General features: G+C 41.3%; 1 protein-coding gene across 2 annotated transcripts in view; it reads left to right on the top strand.

The window, feature by feature from the left end:
• Window positions 1-264: 264 nt before the first annotated feature.
• Window positions 265-20,685, top strand: part of PIGK (phosphatidylinositol glycan anchor biosynthesis class K) — a 119,076-nt gene continuing 98,655 nt past the window's right edge. For both annotated transcript variants that reach the window (XM_065409406.1, XM_065409407.1), the window contains exons 1-8: window positions 265-377; window positions 2,968-3,021; window positions 6,947-7,038; window positions 14,713-14,848; window positions 16,289-16,400; window positions 16,894-16,990; window positions 17,432-17,549; window positions 19,513-19,623. In XM_065409406.1, the coding sequence (XP_065265478.1) occupies window positions 285-377; window positions 2,968-3,021; window positions 6,947-7,038; window positions 14,713-14,848; window positions 16,289-16,400; window positions 16,894-16,990; window positions 17,432-17,549; window positions 19,513-19,623 (813 nt within the window). In that variant the 5' untranslated portion in view covers window positions 265-284. The remainder of the gene's footprint in view (window positions 378-2,967; window positions 3,022-6,946; window positions 7,039-14,712; window positions 14,849-16,288; window positions 16,401-16,893; window positions 16,991-17,431; window positions 17,550-19,512; window positions 19,624-20,685) is intronic.

Raw genomic sequence — 20,685 nt, 5'->3', positions numbered from 1 at the left:
AGTGCTATTATCTCTATTTACCCTGGATAAGTTTTTCCCGCCATTGCTACCCGGGGGGGAGAGCCTATGTAGATGGCCAAGCAGGCGGGAGGAGCGGCCGCCAGCGGGTACCTCAGCGCGCCCAGCCACAGGGCGAGGCAGTGAGCGGCTCTGCAGCGGCAAGCGCAGCCGCGGGGAGGCGGGGCGATGGGAGCAGGGAGGCTCGCACAGGCGGCCCGGAGCTGCTTTACGGCGGGGTTGGGTACGCGTCCTCCCCTCCTCTTCCTGTTGTGAAGCCGGGTCCCATGGCCGCTGCCCGGCCTGCTCCCCGCTGGCTCCCGGCAGTAGCCGCCCTGCTCTGGGCGTGCTGCGGGTCGGCAGCTACTGATGGGATCCAGGTAGGGGAGCTCGGGGGAGCGCGTTGGGCTGCCCAGCACCGCCCCCGGCCCCATTGGGGTGACTCGAGCGCCAGGCCCCTGGGCTGTGTCGATGGCCCTGCCCCTGCATTGACTCCACGCACGGGGGCGGCTGCTGTGCTGGGGAGGGATAAGCCTCTGCAGCCCCCACTGCAGCGTTGGGGGAGAGGCCATAACGCTGCCCACCCCTTCCTCTCCTCCGTGTGTGTAAAGTTCTGCCGAGCCCCATCAGATCTGCTTTCTGTGAGGCTGGAGCTTCTGATTTATTTGAGATTCCCTATTTCTTGCTCTAAAATTCCTCTTAAACCTTGAGTTGCCCTCAACCCCTTCTAGCCCAAACACTGAAGGATAATCCCTGGTTGTCCTTTTTCTCAGTATTTGCTTTCTTCTCCTATACCTGAGCCTGGAAGTCCTCCTGGTTGACCAACTCTCACAGTATGAATACACAGATCATTTATGTAAATGTACACTTTAAGCTTATAAAAGATGGAAATGATAATTGATTCTAAAGAACTAGGAACACCAAATGAAATTAATAGGTTTAAAACAAACAAAAGGAAGTATTTCTTCACACAACGCACAGTCAGCGTGTGGAACTCTGCCAGAGGATGCGGTGAAGGCCAAATCCTATAACAGGGCTCAGAAAGGAACTAGATAAATTCATGGCAGATAGGTCCATCAATGGCTATTAGCCTGAATGGGCAGGGATGGTGTCCTAGCCTCTGCCAGAAGCTGGGAATGAGTGAGAGGGAGTGGATCACTTGATTACCTGTTCTGCTCATTCCTTCTGGGGTAGCCTGGCATTGGCCATTGTCTGAAGAAAGGATACTGGGCTAGATGGACCTTTGGTCTGACCCAGTATGGCTGTTCTTATATGCACCATGTCTTGTTTAAACTGTGTAATAATTATAAACAACTAATTCAGCTGCATCAAAATTAATTTTCAGATTTGTTCGCGTGCACCAGTTCTCTTTGAATAGGGAATATAATATAGGGAGGTGGTGGTATTTTTTTTTTATCCTTTTGAGTCATTTGCCAGTTGGGGTTCTCAGTTTCCAGTAAACTGTTCTTGTTTGGTTAAACAAACAGGAATAATATTGTTCACTTTTGTGATCAATCCAGATATATTATGGTCAATTTGTGTATTTATTGCATGTGAATTTTTCAGACCTTCATGTTTTTATAAACTGAAGGAATTAATCAAATATTTTCCCTTGATCAGGAATCATTACAATTTTGCCTTTTTCATGTTTCAGTAATTATACCTTTTTACATATTGCTCACTGTAAATCCAGATATGATGTTTATAGTCTAATATGAAGGACTCGATGACCTTTCAAGGTCCCTTCCAGTTATAGGAGATAGGATATCTCCATTAATTTATTTATTTATAATTTATTTATTTTGATAAAGCAGAAAACTTCACTGTCAAATGATTTCTATAATGCACAGTTAACAAGATTAATAAAATGTGACAAAATAGTTAATGGAAATAAGATCAAGAATTTTAAATACACAAATTTTAGAACCTAATTAAGTTACCATTCAGAGCTTCAAAGAAGAGCTCTGTGTAGCTCAAAAGTTTCTCATTCAGCTACAGAAGTTCGTTCACCCACCTTGTCACTCTAATATTTTGGGACCAACACAGCTACAACAACACTGCATAAAGCTATTTTCATTGTTTATTAATCATTGTACTTGTGCTTCTACGTTAGAAGGTCCAACATAATCTGATCTTTACTTTAAAGCTTATTTAAATGTGTGGGGTCTTTTATTTTCCTATCTGGTATTCTTTAAGGGAGTGGGGACAGTGAAAGGAAAAACTTATCCAAGGCTGTTCACTTTAAGGAAGGATTGAGGGCTGAAATGCTTTAAGGAAGCATTTCATTTGTTCCTAGGGAGTGTTCTAAAACAGAACAATATGTTTGTGGGGGTATTTTAGAAATTAAATTAATAGAGCTACCACTCTATTCTTCCATTCACTTTAGCACAGGATCGATTTTGAATGCTTAAACCACCTTCCATATTTTTTTTTTAGCCTGGATTCAGATGATTTGTGGAGTCATTGTTTAACACCTGATTAGAGGCTTGTAAATGGAAAGATTCTGGGATTTTAATCTTTCCCAGATATTGCCCTCTTAGACAGAGTGCAATGTTTCTTTTTCATTCCATTTCTCCCTATCCTAGTTTGCTGCCTCTCTCTTTCCATCACCACCACCACTCTGAAGTTCACTGGTTTTGTTTTCATTGCCAGCCAAGTGTTTCCTGATGTGATACCAAGCTTTCACACGGACTTTGTGAGAGAACCAGATTACTTGTCTGATTTTTAAAAAGAAAAGACAGAATAGCCCAAACAGAATATAGAATGCATCCTTTTCTCAGGCATCAGGAGGGGTATTATAAACCAGAAGAAGTCATGTTTTCTATTTAGCTGGTTTAAGGTTTTAATTCCATATGACATTAACATTTTATATTTTGTAGAACCAACCAAAAAAAAGAAAAAAAAAAGAAAAAGTGCTGTATTGTAGGTTTTTTTCCACACAAGTGTTCCAATATTTTTTGTCTCTTGCAGGACCAAGCAGAACAGTTTTTTAGAAGTGGGCATACAAATAACTGGGCAGTTTTGGTAAGCATTTTTATTTGATCTTCTTAAATAAAACAGTGATCCTGCAGTTGTTGCATGCTGGTGCCATGGCAGTCTGCCCATATGCAGCAAGTTGCAAGATCAAGACCTGGAAGTAAGTAGCATGACTTTGAGTTATCCCTGCCAGTTTGCTATACTACATTACCATTATCTCTTCTGCATAACTTAATTACAAGCATCCAGAACATTAATGCACATTTGAAGTATTTATAAAATTAAAGTTCCAATTAGAATGAAAACAAATGATTATGCTGTATATTATTACAGTCATGTTGTTGTTGTTGTTTTTTAAACATTTGCTTGGTTAGAAAGGTACAACATCTTCCTAATTTTTTTGTTTGTTATGAAACTTGCTAACTTCTGACAACAAACTTTCTTCTTCTTTTTTTATTCTAATCTCCTAAAATAATACTTAGGATAAGAACTACTAGTCTTAATTTTTTATCTGGGTAACTTCCGATTGTATTACTCCATCAGTTTTTAATCAGGCTTTCTGAGCATAATGACTAATGATCAGTTCTAAAATATTATGTGAGCAGTCAGACATGACACAGTGTTTTTTCTAAGTTTTAAAATTTAGCAAAATGAAAGAATTCAAGAAAAGACAAATAGATCATTAATTGAAATAATAGTAATCATTCTCTTATTCCCTAATGCACAAATTTAAAATTATTAACATTAAATACCTGTTTCTATTTCAATGTTAAAAGCAAGCAGAGAGTTAAAATACAATTTTATTTGGTCAGAGCAATACAGATACAAACTGGTAATAATAAGGGAAGTAGAAAGTTCTTGGTGCTGAAGGTAAAAAGAGACCTGCTTTCTATCCTGGTCTTTGCCACCAGGGCCGGCTCTAGGATTTTTGCTGCCCAAAGCAAAAACAATTTTGGCCCCCCCTGTTTTTTAATTACCCCCACCCCTGGCCCCGCCTCAACTCCGCCCCTTCCCCAAATCCCCAGCCCTGCCTCCTCCCCCCAGGCTCTCAGGCCTGGGAGGGAGGGGGAGCAGCGGTGCGCGAGCGGCAGTGGAGGTGAGCTAGGGCAGCCGGGGCACATTTTTAGGGGCGGCATTCTGGCGCCGGCCATGCCGCCCCTAAAAATGTGCCGCCCCAAGCACCAGCTTGTTTTGCTGGTGCCTAGAGCCGGCCCTGTTTGCCACTGATTTCCTGTGTGACCCTGAGGAAGTTACTTGTGGCCAGACTGTATTCCTTGCTCTCCCAAATTGCCCAGAAATTTAGGCTCTGGCCTCATGCCATCTATGCCTCATTTTCTCCATTTATAAAATAGGGGTGATAATGCCACTTGTGAGGTATAAAATAAATGAATTAAAGTACTTGGAGGTTCACAAAAGAAAAATGCCATAGAAGTCGAGACTATTATTACTATTTTGTTATTATCTAAGTCTTTGTACTGTGCTTGTCACTGATAGCTATATAAACAAAACTCAAGAGCTTGATATTCAAAAGCCTATTTAACAGTCTGCTCTCGCTCTCTCTATTTTGCCTAAGTAGAAAAGCAACTTAAAATCATCTCTTCAAAAGCTGCTCCTTTAATTGATCATCTCCTATCTCAAGTACTTCTTTTTAAAGATTTTTTTAAGCTAAACATCTTGCCTCCTGGCTAGTGTATTTTGTTAATCTGTACTTATTGCAGAATCTTATTCAATTGAGGCTGGGCAGTTTTTTCTATCTGATCATAGAATATTTTGAATATTAGGGTTGGAAGAGACCTCAGGAGGTCATCTAGTCCAATCCCCTTCTCAAAGCAGGACCAACACCAACTAAATCATTCCAGCCAAGGCTTTCTGAGAGCTGTTCTAGTAGCTTTAACCTAACAAATGTCTCTTGTGTTGGTCAGCCTTCCAAGGACACTTACTGCTGTGCTAAATAGCAGCTACTCTTGAGCCTGGTTAGAAGCTACAGCCTTAGTTCATAGTTCAGAAAGGGCCTGGGGTCATAATTCAACAAAGCAGCTAAATGTGCTTAACTTTAAGTACGTTTGGTAAAATGTTGCATGACCTGGTCCTCTCTTGTGGGTTGGCACAAGCAGGCAAAGTCCTGAAACGGTGACACAGGCATGAGCTAGGTAGATAACAGAACATGTGTTTTATTACTGGAACAGGTTACAGAAGCAGCTCTCCTTCTGCTGGTGATGGTGCTGATACCCAAAACCCTGCGCCTTTCCTCAGGCAGGAAGGTCACCTTCCCCTCCCCTTCTTCTCAGTATTATGTCCTGAGGTTCTCCTCTGGGAGGAGCCACACCCTTTTGGGGCTGTTGTCGGATGTGTAATGCACACAGACCCAGCCAGCATAGTAACTCTATTATAACACTAAAAGCTTTTAAGTGACTTAGGAGCCTAACTCGCAGTCAAGGGAAGTTGTCTGCCTAACTCTATTAGGCCCCTTTAAAAAGCCTCGCTTTAAAAACCAGGTAGGCAGGACAGGAATCTCCGAGGAAGCTGAGGAAGGCAAGAGGTAGGGGTCTTATGATTCTCACTGAAAATTAAGTTGTTTAATTTTTCATGAGCCAGGTTCAGAGTAAAAAGGATACAAAGCAAAACTTTTAAACTGGTGTCTACATCTAGTCAACTTTTAAAAACGAATCGTAGGTACTATACCTGCCCCCAGATCCTCCCTGCTCCTTCTGTGTGGCTGTACAGTCCTGTTTTCTTCTATTTTAAAATGTCTTATCTTTCCTCTCCTGATCAAAAGAGCCAACAAAAAACAAAACAAACCTGGCTATAAAGGCAACGAGGAGTCTGGTGGCATGGCTCCATGCATCTGAAGAAGTGGGTTTTTACCCACGAAAGCTTATGCTCAAATAAATCTGTTAGTCTTTAAGGTGCCACCAGACTCCTTGTTGTTTTTGTGGATACAGATTAACATGGCTATCCCTCTGATACTTGGCTATAAAGGGAAAACTGCTAGTGACTGTACAGAAAATGCTATGTGATGCACAGAGGAAGTATAGATTTTTTTTTTCTAATCTGAGTTGTGTTAAATTTAGGTGTAAATTGTAAAAATGGTAAGTGAAATATCTTCTGACAGAAATGATTTTTTTAAAGTTTTAAGTCTGTGATTTATGATTTTTGTTTTAGTTCTCATGCCTCATACAGAGGATTGCAGGAAACATGTTTGATTTACTAAGCTCACTTACAGGTTTTAATATTGCTCCATACATCTGAAAGATTCTTTCCATTTATCATAGTATCTAGGCCTCGAGTATTCATATTTAGTCATTGTCTGTTTGAAGGCTCTGTAATGTATAATACAATTATTGCTTCTTAATCAGTTTCTGAAAATTATTTCTGACACTCTTCTTGTAGTTACTTGCTTACTTCTATTTAAACAAACGGACACATTGGTTGGAAATGGGCCCCCGTACTGTAATCTGAACATTCCTACATTGTTTGAGAGCTTGTAGTCAAACTCTATGGGTGGGGCCCAACTCTAATGTTGTTATAGTTGACTCCCTAAAAACCAGACATCCCCAGCAAAAGTTCCCTTCTCTCTACATGTGGACCTTGTATTCATTTGCTTACACTTTATCGCATCAGGGCAATCATAGAAATTTGAAATGGATAAAACATTAAATAATCTAGCTAATCCACTTGTCAGTGCTGGATTATTCCCTACAGTACTTTTTTTTTAGTACTTTATCCAGTTTTAAATGAAAGTTTTGTCCATGGCTCAATACGGTAACATTTATTTTCAAAGTATGAAAAAGCTTTCTCTGCAGAGAAGGTGTGTATTACTTATGGCATTGATTTCTTGCAGTTGCTATGCACTGATTGCTGGGTGACAAGTTTTTTGGCATCTCAGCAATCAATATCCATTGATGCATATACTAATTCAGAATGCATTTCTTACATCTTCTAATATTCATTTATTTCTTTTTAACTCTTAAAGGTGTGTACATCTCGCTTCTGGTTTAACTACCGTCATGTGGCAAATACGCTTTCAGTTTACAGAAGCGTCAAGAGACTAGGCATTCCTGATAGGTAAGAGAATCTTGAAGAGCACAATTGTTTAAACTTGGATATTAAAGTAAAAGTTCAGTCTCATCTTCTGAAACAGGACTAAAATGCTGGTCTCTTCCTTTCATAAGCAAGTAAAAGGGAGAGAGCACAGACTTAATTACATTAATTTACTGAAAATTGGAATGATATTATTGGAAAGGAAAATGAAAAAAATATGTACCATGATGCTTCCAAACAGAAATGGATATTTAGATGAAATGATGTGACACTCACCAATCACTAAATTGCACCGCTAATTAGTTTGGTGAATGCACAATGTGAGAAAATTGGTAAAATGTATTCAGAATTGATAGTGCAACTCTTGAACATGTACCTGTTACTGTATTGCAACTTCATGTCTAACATAACTAATGTCTTAACATGCCTTTTGATCAGAGAACACTTCATTTAATGAGCAAGACTAAATACAGTACGAGTACAGTGCTTCAGCTAAATCAAGGGCGCACAATTAGAATAAGGACCTCTAAATAACTGGTGTCTAACAAAGAAGCTCCTGCATGTCACAAGCTATATTAAAAAAAAGACATTTTGACTGGGAGTTTCAAAGGAGCCAGGAGCCTTTTCTGCATGCACAAATTGTGCTGCTTTAATTACACCAGGATAGTGAAAAATGGCACAAACTGCATGGTGTGGATGCAATTATATCAGTATGAAGGTGTCGTATGGGAAGGGGAATAAATAATAAGGCATCTTTATTCTGTTATAACTGTATCCACACCAAGCTTGTACTGGTATAACTGTTTTGGTAAATAGTTACCTTTGTACAAAAACTGTGCAGACCCATCCTAAGAGTGAGGTGCCCAAATACCGTTGGATGTCAGTAGGAACTAGGTACCTAACTCCTTTGGCAATTCCAGTCTCATTTTTATGTTATGTCAGAATGAAAAAACTAGGAGGATCTTTACCATGGCAGATGCTGAAAAGGAAGCAGTTGTTTCATCATGAAAAAGCCAATATCACATTAAGTTAATATCTCCCTATCTCATTAAAGTAATACCATGGTGAGACTATAATGCTGAGATCTATATTCCCTTTATAACGCCGACAACTGTAGTGTTCTCTAAGAGCTCAGCCCTGGGTATCACGGGAATTGCTAATATGTGAGGTGTGGAGGGATGTCTTCAGTGGGTATTCAATAATGCCTTCTCATGCTTTTCGGCCTTGTTTTTGTTTTGAATTTTAACCTGCTGATTGCTCTGTGATCTGTGGGCTACTGTTAAAATGCTGAAAGCTTAATCTTTCATTTGTGAGCATTCTTTTTTCACTCGACTTTCCAAATAGCAGCTCTCTGTTTAAAAATTGTGTTATGTTTTTATTTGCGTTGTCTTCTGTCCAAACTGTGTTTGTGTTAATAAGCTCAAATTAGCCAAGGCCCACAGCATTGATGAGATCTATTGGGGACTTGACAATACACACTTCTTTGAGGTAGATAGGGAGCATTGAAAGACTGAGCAAAGCAGTCTTTCCTGTTTTGATTGGATTTACATGCAAGGGTCTTAGATTGTTTTGTTTTAAAAAGCTCTTACTTTATATTGGCTCCTACCAGAACTTTTGTTCCCAAAGGACAGTGAGGACCAGATCCCCAACTGGTGTAAGGTGCTGTAGCTCCAGATTTGACCCTATCTTATTAAACTACACAATCTGGATAAAATAACATGCATGCAATAACTGTGCTGGATGTGGTAGAATCAGGGCACTGACAAAAAAAATTGTGTTAGAAATGACAAGATAACTAACAGGCATTAGCTGTCCTGCTGTAAAAACTTAATGAAAACAGAACACTGTATTTTCACGGGGGGGTTGAGGTGGTGGGGTATAGCGCGGACCTTGCCTGGCAACCTCATGGTAAAAATGGCTTGTCTTGTCTTTGCTTAGGATTTTACAGTGATATAACTATTGCGTGTTAGTAATCTCACTTTAAAAACAGCTTTGTGTCAGTAAAGACACAGCCTAAGTTTGGAGTTTTATTTGTGGTGTTGGGAAGAAGGTGCTATTGAACTGGGACCTTGCTCGAGTGGTGATATGTTGTCATTTGCCTCAAGTGTCCGTAATAAAAAGTCTGCTCAAGCTCTGTCCTGTCCCTGCGTGACTGTGCACAGTATGGGTTGGTGTGTAAATTAGGGGTAAATCCATGCTCTTTATGCACTATTTCCAGGACTCAATCTTTCATGCCCTGCCTATTCACTATGTGTAATTTTCCCCAGCTTATGGGTAGGATCCTGCTGTCACTTGAGTCAGTGACAAAATGCTCATTGACTTCTGTGGGTACAGGACTGATCACTAGACACACAACCTCATTGAAAGGAAAATAAGTTTCTGCTTGTCAAAACTATGGCAAGGGAGCTTGGGATTAATTGCTTTGCTGTTTCTGTTTGGCAAGATGAAGGTCAAGACTACACTACAGACATCTGCCAGCACAGCTGACGTCAGGGGTGTGAAGAGGTCTGATCCTTAATCAACATAGCTGTAACATCAGAAGACTCTAGCATAGATGCAGCTAGACCAACAGAGCTCAGCATTTTTAACAGCATAGCTTGTTTTGCTCCCTGGAGTATTTTAACTGCATTGATATAGCTGAGTTGACACTAGGAACACACTGGTGTATAGTACACTGGTATTCCTATACTGGTAAAGTGCTCTTAGTGTAGCCATAGACAAGAGCTAACCTGGCTTGAGTGAACAAGTATTTTCAGTATATCAGAGGAAGCCAACATTCTTAGTCATAGTTGAAAGTCACAGTTGGGAAAGGAAGAAAGAATCCCAGGTGTGTGACTGCCCACAGCCTGACTGTTTGAGAAACTTTTTTATACAGGCTGTCTGTTTGAGTATGTCTGATGCTGGATAGAGCTGTCTAGGTGCCCTTAACTTCTTGCCATGTGCATGTCTGGTATTCAGTCTCACCTGTGCCTGTTTTAGTTTAAGTGCTGCATAGAACCTGACAGTGTTCTGACACTTGGAGTCAGGACCGGCTCCAGGCACCAGCCTAGCAAGCAGGTGCCTGGGGCGGCCAATGAAGAGGGGGGCGGCACGTCCGGCGGTTCGGCGGCGGGGCTGTCACTCCCTCTCGGAGCGAAGGACTGCTGCCAAATTTGCTGCCGTAGAATGAAGCGGCGGTAGAGCTGCCGCCGCTTGAGATTGCAGCTTTTTTTTTTTCTGCTTGGGGCGGCAAAAACGCTAGAGCCGGCCCTGCTTGGAGTCAGTGCTCTAAGCTTGCAATGTTTATATATTTGGTTCCCAACAGAATGATGGATAAGGTATTCTCCTTTTTGAGTGAGTGCTGAGGGGTGTTTAAGCTGCTGACTGAACTGACCTTGGAGGCATGGATTTCTCTCTCCTTGTGTTCCTTACTTCTCTTGTTTAATTTTTTTGTTTTTTGTTCGTTTTTTAATGTAGGTTTCTGTTTTCCCTTCAGGCTGCAACAGACCAGTGGACTGTTTAGTTTAAAAAAATTATTCCTTTTTTTAGTTTCAAATAATATTCAGAGAATTCCATACTTCATTTTGTGTAGGAGTGCGGATGTGTGTTCTCCTTGTGGAACATCTGAGGCCCTAAGTGAATTTCAGACATTATTATTGGTACAGACCGTGAGTGAATTTGCAATCCTGCATTGTGCTTTTCTACAATGTCATTGCACCCACAGCCTCCATTAAAACTCCGGTCTGTGGAAAGCAGCAGATCTCTTCCCTTTTTATTGTCTCACTTTGCAAAAGCTTTGTGATGGGAGAATAATTCTTGTTTTACTGTTGCCTTGTCCTCTCGTCTTCCTGTTGTTTCACCCAGTTGTCTTCTCATAAACCTAAAATGTCAGCTGTCTAGGTCAGGTTCTCTGTAGTTCTTGTTTGCCCAATGCCTACTACAATGGAGACCATGGTTGATCCCAGACACTACTGTAATACATATAACACGGCAAAGGAGTACTGATTTGTTAAGCCCCTCTGAGAAGTAGAGGGGAAGAAACTGAAGTGAAATGGGATGAAAAAGCCCCAAAGGCAACAAGGGGCAAAGTGTGGAACCAAGCAGCTTTATGCAGAATGCTCTTCTTAGAAGCAGGAGAAAACACCATAAGTAAAAACAATGGAAACAATGCTCCTTTTAGCATTAACTCCTACTGCATGTTTTCCCTTCCCAACAGAGGTACAGGTGGGAATGGTTGTTGGGAAGCTGTTCAGTCAGGTGAAAGGATGGCTCCCGAGATGAGCATGGAGGTTCAGTCTCTGCGGGACTGGAGCTTGTCTTTCCCATGAACACTGTAGGGTTTGGAAGCTGCCGCGTCAGCAGCCCCTCAGATCTCTCCTTTCTCTGTGCCCATAGGAAGTTTCCTAGGCCTGCTGTCCCACTTGTGTAGACTTTGCTGTAGGACGACATGTTAAGCCCCAGACTGTTTTATTTGGGTAGAATAGCTTTGTTTTATCCTGAGTTGAGTTGTATTACTATTTAATCAAGTCTAATAATAATAAGGGAAAATGTTCACCAGGGCAATATTAGTGCTAGTAGGAGGAAAGCTTCTTTATGGAGTAATACTACCTCCTGGAAGACTTGTCCTCATTTTTCATTATTCTTCAGATTCTGAGGAGAAATTGCTGTGGCCAAGGGATTGTGCATGAAGAGAGAGAGAGAAAAAAAAAGTCATCTGCTGCTGCTCAGAACAATCCTTAGATGTTAATAACAGTGAGTGTATTAACAGCCTCATAGGGCTTAACAGTTGGGTCTTGAGTACTTGGAAATAGACACTGAGGACTGCCCCCACGCCCCAAGAGCTTTCCAGTTGATAGGGCACTGAGCTGGGAGTCAGGAGACCTGGGCTCTGTTTTTGAGCTCTGCTGGGTGACCTCACACAAGTTACTTTGCTTCCTTGGTCTTCAGTTTCCCCATCTCTAAAATGGGGATAATGTGATTTCCTTTCAGATAGCTCTCATATAGCTTTTCATCTATCTAAGTGTTATTAGTACACTCTCTCTTTCACAAATGTTCAACATGAGCGAATTTCATTCCTGCCAATGTATAGCTGAAGCAATTGGGATTTGTGTGGGGAACTAAGTAGTGGTTTTACGGTCCACTCTCTCAACCTGTAGCATGCCATAGGAGATACACTGCTGTGCCTCTGCAGCTATTGCACCCTTTTACTGGAATAGTGTTTGATTCTCCTCCCTGCCTCTGGGGAAGTTCCTGGCCAATGTTCTCACTCTGGTTGCAATGAGTCTGTCACTTAGGAGCTTCCTCTCTGTTTTATGTCACCTACTCCATGTTCTATAGCAGGTGCCACAGAAATTGTATTCAAAATGTATCAAAACGCAGGGTTTTAAGAATTATTTTTAGAAATAGAGTGACGAACAGCAATGCTGTATCTTAAAATCAAATTTATTAGGATCCTCCCTTGGTTTTTAAAAAATGATTATTGCCATCTGAAACCCAGCTGTGAATAATTTCAGTCTAGGGGGTTTAAATAGCCAGATTTGTCATCCAACAATAGAAGATGTTAAGAAAATCCTGTTTGACTTCCTAGATCTTTAGATACTCCTGTTTCTTGACATGTAGCACAGCACTCCTATTTGTAGAAAGAAAATTTTTACAAAACATAAGAGCGGCTGTACTGGGTCAGACCAAAGATCCATCTAGCCCAGTATCCTGTATTCTGACAGTGGCCAGTGCCAGGTGCCCCAGAGGGAATGAACAGAACAGGTAATCATCAAGTGATCCATCCAGAATAAAACGAAGATTGCCTAAAAGATTGATTCTAATGATTGTTCTAATCCAGGGGTCGGCAACCTTTCAGAAGTGGTGTGCTGAGTCTTCATTTATTCATTCTAATTTAAGGTTTCGCGTGCCAGTAATACATTTTAACGTTTTCAGAAGGCATCTTTCTATAAGTGTATAATATATAACTAAACTATTGTTGTATGTAAAGTAAATAAGGTTTTTAAAATGTTTAAAAAGCTTCATTTAAAATTAAATTAAAATGCAGAGCCCCCCGGACCAGTGGCCAGAACCCAGGTAGTGTGAGTGCCACTGAAAATCAGCTCGTGTGCCATAAGTTGCCTACCCCGTCTAATCAGTTTAGTGGCTGCACTATGAAAAAGTTATTGTGATGGCAATAATCTAATTGGTTAAGTCATTTTCTGTTTACCAATTAAATTCCCAAACACTCTAAAATTACCACAGTGAGTGCACAGATGCCAACATGGATACTAACGGATGACAGTGGTAGCAATTCCACTAACATTAATATGTAGTGGCACATTGTTTTTGTGTGTGTACGTGTTTCACATGTATTTTAAAATCACACACAGTGCATTAAATGTGCATGGTAACTTGATGTGCTTGTATATTTGAAATTGGTTTAATTTCTCTGGGGTGCTGCCCCCTGGCAGTACGCCCCCCAGTCTTGGGGTCTCCCCACCCAGGGGAACCCCCACCCCCTATACCCACCTTGCCTCAGTGTAAGGCTACCGCCAGTCACCAACTAGCCCCTGTTCCCTGGGGCAGACTGCAGTGTATGCCACTCATCACTGGCAAGGGGGGTTTGGACCTGCTGCCTTCCTCTACCATCCAGTACCTTTTTAGGCCTTAAACCAGGGCTTGCAGCCTGGGGAGTTGCCAGCCAGGAGCTCCCCTGCTCCTCTGGCTTTCCCCAGCCCTGCTTCACTCCTAGTACCCTTTCTGCTAGGCAGCCAGGCCCTGCTCCCTCTCAGACCAGAGAGAGCCTCTGAACTCCTGGCTGCCCTGACCTTTATAGGGCCAGCTGGGTCTGTTTGGGGCGTGGCCACAGCTGAGGCTGTTTCCCCAATCAGCCCAGCTTTTCTCCTCCCACAGCCCTCCTCCAGGGCTGTTTTAAACCCCTCAGGGCAGGAGCGGGTGTCCACCCTGCTACAGTATGTAATTATTCATTTTTGTCTGTCTTGGTGATGGAGCATCATGCTGTCTTCAAGAACATTGCACAACGTGGTGGAGCTAACGGGTTCATAACAGCCTCAACTCAGAATTCCCTTGCTCTTGAGGCTGAGGCCTTGTGTACTTGCAGTTTTGTGCACTGATTTGTAACTAAATCTGTCATGTGCAAGGCCCACACTCTCTTTATACCAGTTCTGTTTAAAACCCAATTCTTCAAGGCCTGCGCGAATGGGGGATGGAATGGGGATGGAAAAAACACCAGTGAGCCATCTTCATCTTTTTTCCAATGTGACCCACCTTCTGTTTGACTTTGAGTTTTTAAGCTCTTTGAGGCAGCAGCCATCCATTTTTGTGAAGTACTGTATAACGTTGAGCATGTTGTTAGTGCTAAAGAAATAATACCGTTACTGTAACAAACAAAAAGCTTTATGTGGTAGTGTTGTGATGGTGACAGTTCCCTGGGGAAATAAGGTATTACCAAAGTAACTCTTACTTATACTCCAGGAAATTTTCTAAATGCTACAGACTCTTGTTTTAATAATGAGTAGAGCGCTGCGTGGATACAAAATTTGTATCTTCAGCCGATCTGCGATCAGCAAGCATAGTCCGCGGATATAAAGCGGATATCTGCAGATTTGCAGGGCTCTCATAATGGGTCATGTTTGTTGGCTCCATTATTTGCAACTTTCCTTTTGTTTATTGTATTAAAATAGAATACATGAAATTGTGTTATTTTGTTTTTCCCAGTCACATTGTCCTGATGCTGGCAGATGATATGGCATGTAATCCCAGGAATCCCAAGCCAGCAACTGTGTTTAGTCACAAAAACATGGAGTTAAATGTTTACGGAGATGATGTGGAAGTGGACTATAGAAGCTATGAGGTAACAATGCTTTGTTTATCTAACCAGATTTTCCTGTAGTGTCGTTTTAAAGCCTGATCCAAAGTCCATTGAAGTCAGTGGTAGCCTTTCCGTACTCTTCACTGGATTATGGATCAGGCCCTTATTCTCAATTGATATATATAATAAAAAGAACATTCTTACTGAATTTCAGAACTTGTTACAACTTTATACGTCTTTCTAACTAATTAGAATTTATTATTATACATTGTTATTGGCTATTGTAAAGAAAACATTCATTCCCATGACTGTTGTTGCTGCTGCTGTTATTATGAGTTGTGGTTAGGAGATTGTGAGGATCTCCGACTATATTAACAATATAAAAATGTTACTGGGTTTTCCATTTTGTTGAAGTAGTATAGATTGTATGATTGGTTAAACTGCTAACACTTTCATAAGCTTTGACGTTAAGCAGGTGTGTGTTTGCACATTGCAGGTTCAACATCTTTTCTTAAATATTTGTTTTTATTTTTTCCAAATAAAACATGTCTTTTCTGTAAGTAACCCATTTCTAACCACTTTATAACAGCTAGTAAAAGGAAATATCTGCAGCACTTTACCACGTTCTTGTTTTCAGAAAACACTTCTTGATGCAAATTCTAAGTCTTTACTGGACTGACTTTAATTAGACTTCAATTACAGAATTTTAATTAGTACCACATAGTAAAATGATTTATAAAGCAAATACGTATATTTTACAGGAACAAATTAAACCCTGTACTGTATTAGAGTATACAGAAAATGTCATGCTCTCTGATTTTTAATGTCCTGAGGACATAAAGTGCATGTTGAAAGATTATAGTAACAAAAAAAACCCTAGCTGTCATGAGTCTGAATTTTGTTGGTAACAGTTTTGAGTGTTGTAAATCTGCATTCAGAACAAGTAGTTCTAATGTTTAATCAAATCTTTTATGGTTGCTGTCCAGATGGACTACATCTGATCTTTTAGATGTTCGTGCCACAGGAATCTTTTCCTTGCCTGAGTTGCACAGAGAATTTAAGCCTTAGAGTATTTATTAACATTTTTCCATGGTAACACATACTAATGTTGCAGCATTTTGTGAATGCATAAGTAGCATTAACGGAGTAAAGATATACACTACAGTGTGACAGGTGTTCAAATCAATGAAGACGTATTAAAAGACTATAATGGTCATAGACGTGTGTTTGATGAAATAGTTTTCAAATATAGTAAAGCAACAGGTTGATTTTAATGGGGCGATAAAAAACTGTGATTGTTGAGCAGTAGCACAGTAAAACCTTGAATAGAAGAAATCTGGTAATGCAATTTATACCATCTATTGGTGGACCTATTTATATATAGTGCATAGTTTGTGTCGTCATTTTGTGGAACCCCGTCTAGTAGTGGTCAATAGATATCCCTTATGATAGTTAGAAATTACTTCGTTTCCATGTTTGTAGGTTACTGTGGAGAATTTCTTGCGTGTATTAACAGGAAGAATCCCACCAAGCACACCTCGATCCAAGCGCCTACTTTCTGACGACAGAAGCAATATTCTAATATATATGACAGGTAATTACAGGAATTTATTGGTTTTGTTGCACAGTAGCAGAGTGAAATCTCATGAGGATGCCAAATAACACTAAAAATTAGTAAAACAAATACACAGTAATCATGGATTCACTTTAGTTTGAGCAAAACATCCATTATTATTAGCATTAAAAACAATCCATGCAAAAAATTCTGATAACTAAGATTGCTACACCACTTAAAAATCTGAAGCATCTTTAAAGCAGTGTCTATTAATTTATGAATGAATAGATGTATTCCAGGTTAAACCATACACGTATACACTTACGCAAGGCGTTCCGGAATGCTTGCATAAGTTGGGGAGCGTCTGTACTGTCCTCGTTACCCTGATATCGTGTCTTGTCGTCCCACACCAAAGAGGGGGAGAGATTGCATTTAAGCTGTTTCTGTTGGTTTTTTGGCAACCATATTTTGTATATATTGTACTTCTATCTTTAACGTACATGCTTATTTACCTTGTGAATTTTTCTACAAGGTCATGGTGGAAATGGTTTCTTGAAGTTTCAGGATTCTGAAGAAATCACTAATGTAGAACTTGCTGATGCCTTTGAACAAATGTGGCAGAAAAGAAGGTAAAAAATTATTACTTAGCTATTAAATACAGTATGTCGCCAACAAGTGTAAAACTTGGATTGTAGCCTTTCATTCCTCCATTTAATTCTTGTCAAAACAGCACACTCTTCTAGTGAAGGGTGGCGAAATTAATTATTTTTATTCTGAATGTGGTTTAAAAATGGAAAAAATTACCGTTACCGCAGCAGTGATATTAAATAGCTGTTGTCCTTGAGGTTGCGTGAAGCTCTCCTTTCCGGAGGAGAAGGAAATCTGTTATAATCTTCAGCCATTCAAATGAGTTACCTTGGCTCAACAGCTGTATGTGCTTCTTATTAATTACAAGGTGTGTGAAATATTCAGCCAGTTGGAGCTCTATTAAATATCTTGGTAACTATGCAGTGAAATGAATGAATGAAGACATAGTCTACAGAATGTGAAAGCTGTTTTATTTCTTTCAGATACAACGAATTGCTGTTTATTATTGATACCTGTCAAGGAGCATCCATGTATGAACGATTTTATTCTCCAAATATAATGGCCTTGGCTAGTAGCCAAGTAGGAGAAGATTCACTTTCAGTAAGTATGAGTTTGGTTGGGTACTTGGAGTTAAGGTTAGGGTTCCTATGGGGAGGGTATTTGGAGGTAGGGTTTGGATTCCTATGGATAGAGCTCTCCACCTTTGAGTCAGGGTTTCTATGGGTAGGGTACTTGGAGCTAGGGTTAGGATTCCTATGGGTAGGGCTCCCTGCCCTAAGGGTTAGGGTTTTCTATAGGTACAGCTCCCCACCATAGGCTTAGGGTTCCTATGGGTAGGGTAGTTGGAGGTAGGGCAAAGGGGGTATTTTCAAAAGTGCCCAAAGGATTTGGATCGCAAGTCCCATTAACTTTCAGTGGCACTTGTGCTGCTACATTTTTTTGGTACTTCTGAAAATCTCCCCCTTAACTGCTTAACAACATAAAGGGTGTTTAGCCTCTAAAGCAGGGCGGGCAAACTTTTTGGCCTGAGGGTCACATCGGGTTTCCGAAATTGTATGGAGGGCCGGTTAGGGGAGGCTGTGCCTCCCCAAGCAGCCAGGCGTGGCTCGGCCCCCGCCTCCTATTCGACCACCCCCACTTCTCGCCCCCTGACGGCCCCTCCCCTGGGACTCCTGCCCCATCCACCACCCCCGCTCCCTGTCCCCTGACCGCCCCCAGAACCCCCACCCCTGACTGCCCCCCGCCACCCCATCCAACCCCTCCTCTCATTCCTGACTGCCCCTCCGGGACCCCTGCCCCCATTCAACCACCCTGTTCCCGCCCTCTGACTGCCCCGACCCCTATCCACAACCCCACCCCCTGACCACCATCCTCAACTCCCCTGCCCTCTATCCAACCTCCCCTGTTCCCTGCCCCCTTACCGTGCTGCCTGGAGCACTGGTGGCTGGCGGCGCTACAGCCGCACCGCTCAGAGCACCAGGACAGGCAGCCCAGCCGCCCGGCTGGAGCCAGCCATGCCACCGCACAGCGCAGAGCACCGGGTCAGGCTGCGGCTCTGCAGCCCCGCCGCCCAGAGCATTGCACCGGCGGCGCAGTGAGCTGAAGCTGTGGGGGAGGGGGAACAGCAGGGGAGGGGCTTGGGGGCTAGCCCCCCAGGCCAGGAGCTCAGGGGCCGGGCAGGAGGGTCCTGCGGACCAGATGTGGCCTGTGAGCCGTAGTTTGTCCACCTCTGCTCTAAAGCATCACTCATATAATGTTTGATGTACTTTTCACATTGTTCTGTCGTGCTGTCCGAAAGTGTGGGGATGTCAATTGCCCACTAGGCTAATGTACACCCCTAATTTGATTTTCAGTAAGTCTTACAATTCAAACATAAAATAATGAATTAAAAAAATGTAATGATAAATACCTTTTTTCTGCAATGTAGCAATAGAGATAGAAAATGTGATTTATAGTACAATGGGTAGCACACTTGAAGAGGGGGACATTAGTCATCTTCTCCCTACGCCTGCAAGTGGCTTAAGCTTCATCTTTCTGACTTTAGGCTATGGCCTCATATGACAGCCATGGTTTGTGAAACCATCCTATTCTGTAGTTGTTTGATTTTTAAAGGTAGTGAGCACCATAGCCCCAGTAGGTGTTCAACATCTCTGAAAATCAGGCTCTACTCATGTGCTTACTGAAACTGGTCATGACCTCCTGGAGCCACACAGGACTATCTCCCCCCACGCTCCTTCTCGTGCTCAAGAGGCCATAGTGGGAGGATCCTACCGGAGTTCTGCACAGGTGTATAATGGAGAAAGAGGCTCCCTGCAACCAGGCAAAGACAGGGCTAGTCAGAAATTAGTCTAAAAAGATGAAGATGATAACATGCAATATACAGATTCATTTACACAGTCTATTGGTGTTTTTGATGGTTAGTAATCTTTTTTTGCATACTTCTGATAATTTGACTAATAGTAAAAATAATTCATAGGTTTGACACTTGCATGGTCCTATTTTGCTCTGTTCCCATCAGGTTTTTGCTATGGAACACTCTAAGTATGTATATTTTGTTTTTAAGCATCAGCCTGATCTTGGGATTGGAGTTCACCTTATGGATAGATACACATTTTATGTCTTGGAGTTCTTGGAAGAAATTCACCCAGCCAGCCAGACCAATATGAATGACCTAGTAAGTAGTATACTGTATTCATTAGTTTGCTAACTACTCCTGTATTCTCACAACTGGTCCATTTTGGCAGTGGGAACCTCACAACATTTTTTGTTCTCCTGCATATCAAGAGGATATTTTTAAAAATGTTTTTGTTGTTCTTATTTAGTAAAATCATTATATATTGACATTTTGGAGACTTGAGTCCACAGTTTAAAATTGTTTCTTTGCTTGATTAGGAAAAAATTAAATTAAAACAACCTGGTTGTTTTACAGAAAAATGTCACTTATGTGTGTTATCTCTGCATCCCGTGGAACTGATCCACTTGCATGGTACCTAGAATCATGGACTGCAGTCACTTTGCACATATGGAAAGGCAGTCATCAGCATTTGCTTTGCAAAGGAAATTTGTATGTTGGAATCCTGATCCTGCACTCAGAAACACATGAGCAGAGCCCCATTGACTGCAGTGCTTCGCCACATAGGTGCAGGGGTCAGCCTGTGTAAATCCAGTTACAAGTCTGGGGCTTTATTTGTTCTCGGGCAAATATTATAATTGCCACATATGATCCAACAAAAAATGTCTTGGTGAAGTTTAATGACACTGGCTTTTGAACATATGTTCCATCTTGGATACCATAAATTGAAAAAGCAACTACATTTCAGTAGCATTCTTAGCCCATTGGCCTTGAACAGGTCAAACGTTCCTTTTTTTAATCGCAATGCATTATGCTTTTGTGGCTTGTTGCCATAAATTCTGTCATGCTGTTGTCAGAGACTTAAGAGCCACCATTGACCACACACATTAAATCTCCATTTCAATAAAAGGAGCAGCTGTTCAAACATTTTATGTCAATGTCTGTGGAGGCTGGTGTCAGTCTTGCTGCTAGCTGAGGTGTAGTAGATTTCACACAAAGCAGCCCACACTGACAGATTTTGTGTTGACATAGAATTGATTCAGTGACTAATATGCCGACATTTTACTACCAAGAGTATGAAAATCCATTTCATTACATCATATTCTAATTTATGATGGGATGTGGAGAATTTTAGAACAAAACTTATGTCACAAGGATTAAGTA

The sequence above is a fragment of the Emys orbicularis genome, chromosome 8, assembly GCF_028017835.1.
Source record: "Emys orbicularis isolate rEmyOrb1 chromosome 8, rEmyOrb1.hap1, whole genome shotgun sequence".
Lineage (NCBI taxonomy): Eukaryota > Metazoa > Chordata > Testudines > Emydidae > Emys > Emys orbicularis.
This window is presented reverse-complemented; position numbering and strand designations above follow the sequence as displayed.